General features: G+C 43.5%; 1 protein-coding gene across 2 annotated transcripts in view; it reads left to right on the top strand.

Moving 5' to 3' along the window:
- Positions 1-1,907: 1,907 nt before the first annotated feature.
- The window catches only part of LOC145643329 (NACHT, LRR and PYD domains-containing protein 12-like), a 22,579-nt gene continuing 11,160 nt past the window's right edge, over positions 1,908-13,326 (top strand). Inside the window, exons 1-5 of one of the 2 annotated variants that reach the window (XM_081704266.1) lie at positions 1,946-1,987; positions 2,359-2,392; positions 3,115-3,269; positions 3,779-3,847; positions 5,949-7,716. In XM_081704266.1, the coding sequence (XP_081560392.1) occupies positions 3,152-3,269; positions 3,779-3,847; positions 5,949-7,716 (1,955 nt within the window). In that variant the 5' untranslated portion in view covers positions 1,946-1,987; positions 2,359-2,392; positions 3,115-3,151. Of the gene's footprint in view, positions 1,988-2,358; positions 3,270-3,778; positions 3,848-5,948; positions 7,717-13,326 lie in introns of both variants that reach the window. The other variant, XM_081704265.1, reaches the window with a different exon arrangement.

The following is a 13,326-nucleotide window of genomic DNA, read 5'->3' as shown; positions in this document are numbered from 1 at the left end:
ATTCCATTTGGACGCAGGGCTTTCATACAGACAGTGTGATATATTACACCTTGGACAGACTGCTCCCTGCTTCTGTTTGTGTTCATCTTGGCCCTTCTTATCAGGTAAAGAATTAACCTCAACTTCCTCCTTGTTCAGCTTCACTGCAAAACAAAAGTGTGAAAAGCATTGGATCCATAGTGGTCAGTGAGAACATTGCCTAAAGTCAAAGGACTCTGGAGCAGGACATTCCCACATTCACCCCACTTGTACCCAACTCTTACCCCATTCTTACCCCACTCTAACCCCACTCTTACCACATTCTTATCCCACTCTTACCACATTCTTATCCCACTCTTATCGCATTCTTACCCAACTCTTATCCCACTCTAACCCCACCCTTATCCCACTCTTACCCCACTCTTACCACACTCTAACCCCACTCTTATCCCACTCTTACCACATTCTTATCCCACTCTTACCCCATTCTTACCCAACTCTTACCCCACTCTAATCCCACTCTTATCCCACTCTTACCCCATTCTTATCCCACTCTTACCCCACTCTAACCCCACTCTTACCCCATTCTTACCCCACTCTTACCCCACTCTAACCCCACTCTTATCCCACTCTTACCACATTCTTATCCCACTCTTACCCCATTCTTACCCAACTCTTACCCCACTCTTATCCCACTCTTATCCCACTCTTACCCGATTCTTATCCCACTCTTACCCCACTCTAACCCCACTCTTACCACATTCTTATCCCACTCTTACCCCATTCTTACCCAACTCTTACCCCACTCTAATCCCACTCTTATCCCACTCTTACCCCATTCTTATCCCACTCTTACCCCACTCTAACCCCACTCTTACCCCATTCTTACCCCACTCTTACCCCACTCTAACCCCACTCTTATCCCACTCTTACCACATTCTTATCCCACTCTTACCCCATTCTTACCCAACTCTTACCCCACTCTTATCCCACTCTTATCCCACTCTTACCCGATTCTTATCCCACTCTTACCCCACTCTAACCCCACTCTTACCACATTCTTACCCCACTCTTACCCCACTCTAACCCCACTCTTATCCCACTCTTACCACATTCTTATCCCACTCTTACCCCATTCTTACCCCACTCTTACCCCACTCTAACCCCACTCTTATCCCACTCTTACCCCATTCTTACCCCACTCTTACCCCACTCTTACCCCACTCTAACCCCACTCTTATCCCACTCTTACCACATTCTTATCCCACTCTTACCCCATTCTTACCCAACTCTTACCCCACTGTAATCCCACTCTTATCCCACTCTTACCCCATTCTTATCCCACTCTTACCCCACTCTAACCCCACTCTTACCCCATTCTTACCCCACTCTTACCCCACTGTAACCCCACTCTTATCCCACTCTTACCACATTCTTATCCCACTCTTACCCCATTCTTACCCCACTCTTACCCCACTCTAACCCCACTCTTATCCCACTCTTACCCCATTCTTATCCCACTCTTACCCCACTTTTACCCCATATTTACCCCATTCTTATCCCACTCTTACCCCACTCTAAGCAGTTTTTTGGTGGGTAAACTGACACCATGTCATAAACTCACTTCTGCATGGCTTTGGGGCATTTTCCATTTAGTTAAATTAATTTAATAGGATATTTAATTAAATATAGTTTTAATAGCTTTGGTGGTCATTTCCAGTAGTTCTATATGTTGTGTTTGACTGTACTTGTACCAGTCTGGCTGCATTCTTTAACACCTGTCTTACCTGTGACCCACTCTGAGTCTGTTCCTCTTATTCAGCACTGGGAGGGAGCCAGTAGGAGATGATCTGTTAAAATATGTAGATAAAATTGAAACTGGAGTCTCCACATTCCAGCAAGTTGTATGATAAACTGAACAGGACAAACAGATTTAGATCAGAGTGAGAGAGACTGAGCATGATCGCCATTTTATGGGAAACACATAAATGTATTTCAGAGGAAAATGGTGAGTACGTGAGTCTGTGCTGTACATTCAGAATGATCGGAATTTGGACTGAAGCTCCAGTAGATGGTGTTAGTGGAGACAGACAGCAGTAGTAGAGCTCCTTAGTCTTTCTGCTGTACTTAAATTTTCTGTCTTTATAAACAGCTCAGTTTAGTTCAGTTTTTGTTATAATTAAGTAATATTATTTTGCTTTGTTGGATTGTGTCTATTTCATATGTGAACTGTATGATGATAGCTGCACTCTTATCTGCTCTGAAGATTTGTTATGAACTACTGTTTCAAAGCAAATTAATTTCCTTCCTCTTAGTCCTGGCAACAGGTTTTGTTGGGAGTGGCCACAGCTTGTTTTAATTTTAATCTGTTTTCATTAGATTAAAATTACACATGTAGGATACGGCAGCATTTGTAAGTAGTTCCAAAATCATGTATCAAAGCATCAATGATTCCTGTAACCTCTGTAAACACTGCTGTTTTATCTCCATGTGTTTTGGAAACATCATTTGATTGATTCTGCATTAAAGTATTATATTGATATGTCCAAGTAACTTTGTATCAGCATGTTAGGGGTTTGATCCCTGCACTAATAATCTGAACCTGCTCACATTCAGACCATCTATAAACTGACTGACAAATTCCTGCAGCAGTTAAAGTGGGTGCACTCCCACTAGCCCCTGCTGTAATTCATCACACAAATCAGTAATTATTTTTATAAATATAATTACGATAATTGTGTGGGATAGATGTGGTTAAAGCCTCCTACCCAAACAAAACCTCTAGCATGAACCGCAGATATCAACCAGTTAACAGATTGTGAAACACTTGGTGTCCTGCTCTGGGTGGTGCTATTCTCACCTGTAAAACTGATAACTAGTATGAAAGCAAAAGAATATGAATTGAAATCTAAGAATGCATAAATCTAAGAAATATGCATATTACATTTCATATTCTATTTACAACACATTCTACTGTCTTGCGGGTACAGTAAAAGCAGGTGTATTTATGATCAATCTATAAATATTTATTTTAATGCTACCAAACTAATACAATAAATCAACAAATTAAATAGTTTAAATGGATTCACTGAGTTCAGGAAATCATCTAGAGCAATGACATCATCATTCTTTGAGGTTTAATGGTGTTTGTGAGGTAATGACTGATTAGAAGATGGAAGCTTCCAGTCCAGTCCAGACCAACACAGCCCAGACAGGAGGGAATGTCTGTGCTCCTGTACTGCATGGGAATCAGATTCAGGGACCAGTGATGCTGAACATTACATATGGAGGTAAGAGATGAATGTTTGTCTAAATAAGCATCTTTCAGCAGAAATTACAGTTAATATTTATTATTTTAAAATTACTTGGTATAAACATATGATGTTCATGAATATAACAGTCCTCACAGTTATAAATCCTCCCTACTAATTCTGGGGTTCTTTATTACTCTGTATTTGATAATTACAATAAATATAATGATAATAAATATCAGGGTATGTCAGTGCTCCTGTACTGAATCAGATTCAGGGATCAATGACAGTGAACATATTTAACATTACAAATGGAGGTAAGAGATTAATCTGTTTGTCCAAATGAGCATCTGGTAAAGGACACAGTTAATATTTATTTATTTATAATTACTTAATATAAACATATGTGGTTTATGAATATAATGGTCCTCAGAGATGTAAACTCGACTTTCTAAGTCAGGGGTTCTTTAGTACTCTGTATATGATAATAAAATTATAATTAACATAAGGATAATAAAGTTCAGATTTTCCAATCTTCTCTCCTCCAGCTCAGGAAGTGTCCATTTCCAGCAAAGTTCAGACTGGAGGATCTTCAAGCACTTCTGCTCTCAGTGAAGGTCTGTTTATACACAGCACTTCTTATTTACTTAAGTTAACATCTGAATACGAACATCACTGATTATGTACAGAAGGAGACATCTACATATGCACATAGCTGCTTATTTATTGTAGATAATGTTTGCTCCTATTGATGGTAATATCAAGTCAAGTTTAGTGTCATTCCTTCATATCAAATGTATGCATTGCAATGAAAATGGAATTTAATTTATGTCAGACTATGGTGTGACACATAATGTCCACAATTACAGCAGCACACCACACAGGACTACATAATTGTATAATACATCAATACATCACATAAATGTACAATACAACAACACACAGGATGCCATAAGTGTACAATAGAGCAGTACAGTGTGCAGGACTAAATAACTACACAGTACTACATAAGTGCAAATGGAAGACAAATGCAGAAATAACAACAAATTAAATAAATACATGAAGTACAAAACAGTACCAGTGACACAATCACTCAGGGCAGTGACAGGCATGCAGGACACAGTCACAGAGGAGATATATATGTGACGTGAGGAGGCAGAGCAGGATGAGGGGACAAGTCGTGTTAAACACAAAGAAACGTTTATTGTTACACAAAACAAAGAGGACTATGTGGCTAGCAGGCTAACCAGGTTCAAACATAGACAACATTTACATTCAAAACACAAGACTTATACATGCACACTAACGATACAAAATGAGGAGCAGGTGTGAAACACAGGGAGAGCATGGCCATACAGATGAACACACACACACCCACACACACACACACACACACACACACACACACACATACACACACACACACACACACACACACACACACACACACACACACATACACACACACACACACACACACACACACAAACGGGGCCATACTGTGACAATATAGAACCGTGTGTAAGCAACAGTGCGTATGTATGTATTGTATGCCAGAGGCACTCAGTGGACAAGAAGCATAAACAGCACTATTAATAGATCTACCAGTCCTGAGTGATGGAAACATCCAAAGGAAGGAATATGAGAAGTTGGATAAATATCAGGGACTTAAAGTAGTAATAGAGAATGTGGACATTTAACACCAAGGTTGTCCCACTGGTGATGGGGGCACTTGGGGCTGTGACCCCTAAGATGGAGGAGTGACTCCAACAGATCCCAGAAAACTGAGTGAGCAGCCAGCAAGGAACTAAGACTCCAGACCCACTGGGGAGCTCACACCTACTGGATCTGGGGGACGATTAGAGGAGACACCAGACCCACTGGGGGAGGGTTAGACGAGCCTCCCAAAGAAGAAGTCCAAAACACCCATGAAGGGGAAGAAGCCACCATCCTCAGGATGTCCAAGCCAGTGTGCTACCAGCACAGAAAACTTCAACAACTAGGGCTGTTAGGAGAAAGGTCTGGCGCACCTAAAACTGCTTAAAACAACCTTCTCAACCAAGAAAGGATAGAGAGAACTTGAGACCCAACAGACCCACTTTATTGTTTACCAAAACTCTGAACAAAGACTGAGCATCAGGGTGTCTGTGAGCACTTCTCAAGTAGGCTAAATGATGGGTGTAACTGATTGCCTCTGATTATTCTGAGTAGGCCTTGTGTCTCCCTCTGGTGGCCAAAGATGGCATAGCCTGGACTACGCTGTTACACAAATCAAACAAGTTTAGATTAATAATTTTGTTAAACACGTCATTAAATCTGCTCAAACAAATGTAATAACACTGGTGAGAACACTTTACATAGTTTGATTAGTTTGTATTATCTAACTGAGGAACAATACACAAACCATACATTGTTCTTTGTTTACTTACCACATAAAAACACATTTGTTAACATGCTTATAATCATATAGCATATACTGATTTACCTTATCAGTTAATTTATGAGACTTTTCAGTATGTCACCAAGAGAAAAATAAGATATTCATAAACATATTCAAGGGTGGGTAGCATGTGTAACAAGAATACAAGTTCATGGATTAGGAGCCAGACATGGTGCAACACTACTGTATACTGTACCAGATTTTACTGATAGATACACTCGACTGATTATAGCTATTGAAATTAAAATGTTTTGTGTTGTTTTCTGTTTTCTTATTAGAGATTGTGCATGAAAAATCTAAACTCCACAAATCCAAACTGGAGAAGAAATATAAGAAACTTAATGAAGGAATCTCACATCATGGAAGCTCAGTCCTTCTGAATGAGATCTACACAGAGCTCTACATCACAGAGGGAGGGAGTGGAGAGGTCAATAATGAACATGAGGTGAGACAGATTGAGACAGCATCCAGGAGAAGAGGAATACAGGAGACACCCATCAAATGCAATGACCTCTTTAAAGACAAACCCATCAGAAGAGTGCTGACTAAAGGAGTTGCTGGAATTGGGAAAACTGTCTCTGTGCAGAAGTTCATTCTGGATTGGGTTGAAGGAAGAGCAAATCAGGATGTCGTCTTCATATTTCCACTTCCTTTTAGGGAGCTGAATTTGATGAAGAAGAAAAACTTCAGTCTGATGGATCTACTTCATGACTTTTTCCCAGAAACAAAACAACTACATTTAATAGACTGTGATGCTTACAAAGTCATTTTCATCTTTGATGGTCTGGATGAGTGTCGACCTCCTCTAGACTTCCACAACCATGTGAGCTTATCAGATGTAACAGAGTCGACCTCCGTGGATGTGCTACTGACAAACCTCATCAAGGGGAATCTGCTTCCCTCTGCTCTCCTCTGGATAACCTCTCGACCAGCAGCAACCAATCAGATCCCTCCTGAATGTGTTGACCAGGTAACAGAGGTACGAGGGTTCAGCGACCCTCAGAAAGAGGAGTACTTCAGGAAGAGAATCAGTGATCAGAGCCTGGCCAACAAAATCATCACACACATGAAGTCATCAAGAAGCCTCTACATCATGTGTCACATTCCAGTCTTCTGTTGGATTGCAGCCACTGTTCTAGAGAGAATGTTGGGTGAAGCAGAGAGTGGAGAGATCCCCAAAACTCTGACTGAAATGTTCATAAAATTCCTGATCTTTCAGATCAAACACAATGACAGAAAGTACCATGGCAAAGCTGACACTGATTATTTCCAGACTAGAAATATTATTCTTGCACTGGGAAAACTGGCTTTCCAACAGCTGGAAAAGTGCAACCTGATCTTCTGTGAGGAAGACCTGAGAGAGTGTGACATTGATGTCAAAGAAGTGTCAGTGTATTCAGGAGTGTGTACCCAAATCTTCAGAGAGGAGTCTGGGCTGCACCTGGGGAAAATGTTCAGCTTTGTACATCTGAGTGTTCAGGAGTTTCTTGCTGCTTTATACACATTTCTCTCCTTCATCTTCAACAACACAAATGTGTTGGACCAGAAAAAGAAAATATTCTTTAAAAGATCAACAATGTCTGCCCTCCTTATGAATGCAGTGGACAAGACCTTACAGAGTGAGAATGGACATCTGGACCTTTTCCTCCGCTTCCTTCTGGGTCTCTCACTGGAGTCCAATCAGACTCTCTTACGAGGCTTACTGACACAGACAGGAAACAGCTCTCACAACAAAGAGGACACAGTCAAGTACATCAAGGAGAAGATCAGGGAGAATCCCTCTCCAGAGAAATCCATCAATCTGTTCCACTGTCTGAATGAACTAAAGGATCATTCTCTAGTGCAGGAAGTTCAAACATACCTGAAGGGTGGAGATTACTGTCGTCTAGATGGAGTCAGGCTCTCTCCTGCTCAGTGGTCAGCTCTGGTGTTTGTGTTGCTGAACTCAGAAGAGGAGCTGGATGAGTTTGACCTGAGTAAATATGACCCATCAGAGGAATGTCTACTGAGACTGCTGCCAGTGGTCACAGCATCCAGAAAAGCTCAGTGAGTATTTTCATTCATAAACACATTACTGTGCTGCGATCAGTACATCATTAACTCCAGTGTAAAGTAATTTGTTAATTTGAGAGTGTTACCTGAACCCCTTTGTAACTGATGTATCATGTACCCTAATCAATATTTAAGGTGATAACTGACCCACTCATTAATCCTAAAGTGTTTCTTAAATGTCTCTGTGCTGCCTTCCCTCTGACTACAGGTAGTGCATGTCAAATACACCATAAAAAACATTTCACACACTTCTTACTCTCTGTCTCACTCGCACACATACACACTGTAAGTGTATATCTTTCTGACATTATCACTGCATGTCTCATTCTCAAACACACAGACATACACAGACACAGTAATTATCACTGTATTTCTCTTTCACACTGTAGGGGGTTTTGTTAGTGTTTTTACTTACAGCCCCATCCCACCTCCGCTTACCCACAACCACCCACAGAAACAAGAGCAGGTGAAGGTTTTAATGCTGTAAAATTATAATTACAAATGTATTGTAGTAAATTCTATTGTGTAGCCCAGTGTCATGAGAATATGTGTAATTACCATTATAAAGTTCCTTAATGCTAAGACACCTGCTCTGTCAGAGGTTTACCACCCAGCTGTAACGGTCCACTCCCTCTGCTCTAGTTTACGTCGTAGAGCCCAACATGTGGCTCTGTGTTGTTGTTCCTGTGTTTGAGGTGTGATCATGTGCTTCTGTGTACACACCCCTCAAATGTGGCCATTCCCCTTTGTTAACTGGTTGTTTTCCTTCTCATCAGCGTGTATTTAAATCCTCGTGTTAAACGTCTCCTTTGTTGGTCATCGTCCTGACTGTGCCTTGTGCTCTCTGTGTGCTGTTTGCGTAACTGACACCTTACTGTAAGCTTGTATATACTTGTGTCCTGCTTTCATTTTGCATTTCATACCTTTGTCTCATCCTTTTCACCCAACACTTAGTCATATCTGCATGGTTAATTTATGGTTTAGGAGCAGCAGACCGACATTATTTAGCTAATTCTTTTATCCAAAGCAACTTACAACTTGATCAACTGAGGGTTAAGGACCTTGATCCCAACAGTGGCAACATGGTAATGGTGGTGGCACTTGAACTGGCAACCTTCTGATTACAAGTTGAGTACCTTAACTACTGAACTACCACTGCTCCAGATTTGCTAGATTATAAAGGATTTATTATCATAATACAAGCCAGGTTGTTGCACATTACAGTTGGATATATATTGTAATGAGGCAATACACATCATAAATAAGAGAAATGGAGCATAGAGTACTACCTGAATGTTACCCAACAGATGGACAGAGAGAGAGAGAAAGGTAGAGAGAAAGCCCCAGGAAGAGGTTTCTCCAACCTCAGTCCACCAGCTCTGCTCCAGCTCCACTCAAACTCTCCTCCTAACCCTCTACCCCAAACCCTGAATTCAGTCTCCTCTTCATCAAGACCAGGGTTTACCACCACTGACCAATCAAAACTAACCACATACTGGTATCACCTGCACATGGAACAACAATCAGATATCACAGACACAGAAACTCATAGCTGGTGTTAGGACAGTGATTTACAGTCATGAATAATAACTCACCATCTGTGCCTTCAGTTCCTGTAAAAGTGACTGTGATGTGATCACTCTTATCCTCTTGAGTGTCATGACTGCTCCTCCTGTTGCACCTGAAACTGTGCTATTGGACTCCAACTCCCACAATCCTCCTCTCATCCTTTATAGATTCATTTCTTTGTTTTGACCTTGCCTGTTTCCCGTAGTCTCCCTTATTAGTCTTGTATTCAAACCTGCATGTTTGTGTCTGTCTTTGTGATGTCTCCTTTGAGTTGTCTTTCATTTCTGAGCTGTTGTATGTGTTGTACAGTTTCAAGTTTCAAGTTTCAAGTTTGTTTTACTCGTCACTTACATAGTCATACACAGTATAACTCGCAGTGAAATGGTGGAGAGTGCTCTGTCCAAACTGAGGAAAAGAAAACAGGGGTGCATAGAGAAATATAGATATTCTATATATGTGAAATATATATATGCAAAGAGAAATATATATATTCTATGTATGTACAAAATATATTAACAATGTATGTACAATATATGTATATTATGATTATATACACAATGTACAATGTATATGGTTGTGTATATATGTACACAATCTACAGAATGTACAGATCCATTTCGTATAATAATATATCTACAGTTGTGTTACAAGGTAATTGAATATATATATATATATATATATACACAGATATACAGTTATGTTACATGGTGGTGGTGGTCCCCACAGTTTATCAGTTTCCCTGATTCAGGGCCCGAATGGCCTGTGGGAAGGAGCTCCTCTTCAGTCTCTCTGTCTTGGTCTTCAGGGAGCGAAAGCGCCTCCCTGACCTCAACAGAGAGAAGAGTCCATTGTTGGGATGGGTGGGGTCCTTCACAATCCTCCTGGCCTTGGTCTGGCACCGCTTGTAGTAGATGGTCTGCAGGTCAGGAAGTTCAATGTGAGTGATGCACTCTGCTGAACGCACTACGCTTTGGAGTGCTTGTCTGTCCTGCTTGGTGCTATTCCCAAACCAGACTGTGATGTTCCCCGTAAGGATGCTCTCGATAGTGCAGGTGTAGAAGTTCCGCTGTACCTTGGAGGGCAGTCTGAAGTCTCTTAGGCGTCTGAGGTGGTAAAGATGCTGACGAGCCTTCTTTGTCAGGGAGTTGGTATGGCGGGACCAGGACAGGTCCTGCGAGATGTGAACACCAAGGTACCTGAAACTATCTACTCTCTCCACCGTGGTTCCACTGATTCTCACAGGTTGGTAGTGCCACTCCTGCTTCTTGCTGCAATCCACGATCAGCTCCTTTGTCTTACTGACGTTTAGGAGGAGATTATTTTCCTGGCACCAGTTTTCCAGGTGTTTAATCTCCTCAAGGTAGGCCCTCTCATCGTTGTCTGAGATCAGACCCATGACAACGGTGTCGTCGGCAAACTTGACAATGATAGTGGGGCTGGAAGTGGCTGTGCAGTCGTAGGTGTACAGTGAGTAGAGCAGAGTAGAGTAGAGCAGGGGGTTTAGGACACAACCCTGAGGAGCTCCAGTGCTGAGGCTGAGGGTGAACGCGCAGTTGCCCACCCGTACTGATTGTGGTCTGTCTGTTAGGAAGTTGGAGATCCAGTCGCACAGGGATGTATGTAGTCCTAGATCCCCCAACTTAGTAGTGAGTAGGGAGGGGATGATAGTGTTAAATGCTGAACTGTAGTCGACAAACAGCATTTCAACATAATTTCCTCTCCCTTCGTCCAGGTGAGTCAGTGTAGTGTGGAGCAGATGTGCAATTGCATCGTCAGTGGAGCGGTTGTGGCGATATGCAAACTGCAGTGGGTCCATGGAGGCTGGCAGTGAAGATGTGATGAAGTCTCTGACTAGCTTTTCAAAGCACTTCATCACGACTGATGTGAGGGCGACAGGGCGGTAGTCATTGAGGTCGGAGGGTCGAGGTTTCTTCGGGACGGGGACGATACCGAGCGTCAGGGAGAGATTGAAGATGTCGGTGAATACCGGGGCTAGCTGATCTGCGCAGGCTTTGAGGACCCTCCCGCAGATACCGTCTGGTCCCATCGCCTTCCTGGTATTTACCCTTTTAAACACTCTCCTCACGTCACTCTCCGTGATGATGAGAGGGCGCTGTTCTATGGTGGGCTCTGCGCATGCGCCATTGGCTGCGCCGATAGTACCATTACCACTAGCGCTGCTAGCATTAGTGCTGTTAGCACTAGCACCGTTAGCATTGGCGCTGTTAGCATTAGCGCTGTTAGCATTAGCTAGATGTAGCCTCAAAGCGAGCGAAGAATGTATTCAGCTCGTTTGCCAGAGACTCATCTGCACTCATCAGTCCGGAGGGTGGGCTCCTGTAGTCCGTGATCATCCATAGTCCCTGCCACAGGGATCTTGAGCCACTCTGCTGGAACTGTGTCTCTAGTTTCCTCCCTCACCACCCTGCGCACTCCGTATGCTGCAGACTTGTACTCGTCCATGTTCCCGCTGATGATCCCTGTGGTGTAGGCAGCAGTGCAAGAGTTCAGAGCCTCGCAGATGGTTCTGTCCACCCAGGGCTTCTGGTTGGGAAACTTCTTGATGGTGGTTCTTGGGATCATGTCGTCCACCAGTTTCCCAATAAACCCTACTACTGCCTCCATAAACTCGCTGACATCATCAGTGCTGCGCCTGAACATGTCCCAGTCCGCGTCATCCAGAGCGTCCTGCAGATCGTCCACCGATTGGTCTGTGCAGCGCGCGACCTCCCTCTGAACTGGAGCTTCCCGTTTTAGCCTTTGTTTATATTTTGGTATGAGGGAGATGGCGGCGTGGTCCGACTTACCAAACGGTGGATGAGCTAGTGCCTTGTAGCTGTCCTTGTATGGGGTGTAGCAGTGGTCTAGTGTCCTATTTCCCCTGGTGGGGAAGGTTACGTGCTGGTAAAGGTTGGGCACTGCACGCCTGAGGTTAGCGCTGTTGAAATCCCCAACCACGATAAGTGCAGCATCCCGGTGCTGTGTCTGAAGCTGTGTGAGAGCCTCATGAAGTTCACACAGGGCAGTGTCCATGTTGGCCTGAGGTGGGATGTACACAGTGTTGATGATGACCAAGGTGAACTCCTGAGAAAGGTAGAAAGGACGAAGCTTGAGGGCGAGCAGCTCCAGGTTGGGTGAGCAGGAGCGGGTGAGAGTAACAACATTGGCATTGTTGCACCAGCTGTTGTTTACCATCACACACACTCCGCCGCCTCTCGACTTCCCCGAATCTGCCGTCCTGTCCATGCGGTGAACTGAGAAGAACTTGGCCGGCTGGATAGCGTGGTTTGGTACCGCTGGGTTCAGCCACGACTCGGTGAAGCAGAGGAGATTGCAGTCCCGAATGTCCCTTTGGAACTTTATCCTGGCCCGGAGGTCATCTAGCTTGTTGTCCAGAGACTGGACGTTGGCTAGCAGGATGCTGGGTAAGGGAGCTCGGTGTGCCCGAGCCCTCAGCCTGTTCCTGACGCCGGCTCGCTTCCCTCGAGGCCTTTTCCTCGCGCCGCGTCTTCTGTTTTCCCTCAGGATCTCCGTCGGCCATCTTGGGTCCAGGGTTACAGACGGCTTGAGGTGAGTGCTATGTAGATTAAGAGAAATAAGGGCGTCTCTGCTGTATGAGATACGCGCCGTGGTGTGTAGAGAAGGACTGCGGAGAAGTCAGGGGTAGCGGGAAGAGCGAAAAGAACGAAAAAAGTGCCAGGTGTGGACGGAGCAGTCGTGACGGCAGCCGACCTCACCGGCGCCATCTTAACAGTGTTTGTTTCCATTGTTTCTGCCCCTGTTTCTGTTTCTAGCTGCCCTGTTTGTCCTCTTTTGCGCCAGCCTACTGTTTGTCCTTTAGTCTGTCTGTCTGGCCTATTTGGTCTTCCTGTTCCTGTCCTGTGTGTGTTTACTCTGTTTTCTGTTTGGACTGGTTGGGGTTGGTCATCTTTGGTTTTCATTTAGTGAATACATGGTAATATTTTACACTACCCTTGCTCAATAGGTAATATTATGATAACTGATATTGAATGACTTGCATACTGTGTCTCTAAA

The sequence above is a fragment of the Electrophorus electricus genome, chromosome 21, assembly GCF_041902795.1.
Source record: "Electrophorus electricus isolate QZ-2024a chromosome 21, ASM4190279v1, whole genome shotgun sequence".
Taxonomy (NCBI): Eukaryota; Metazoa; Chordata; class Actinopteri; order Gymnotiformes; family Gymnotidae; genus Electrophorus; species Electrophorus electricus.
The sequence above is the reverse complement of the archived record's forward strand: the minus strand, read 5'-3'. Positions and strand labels throughout refer to the sequence as shown.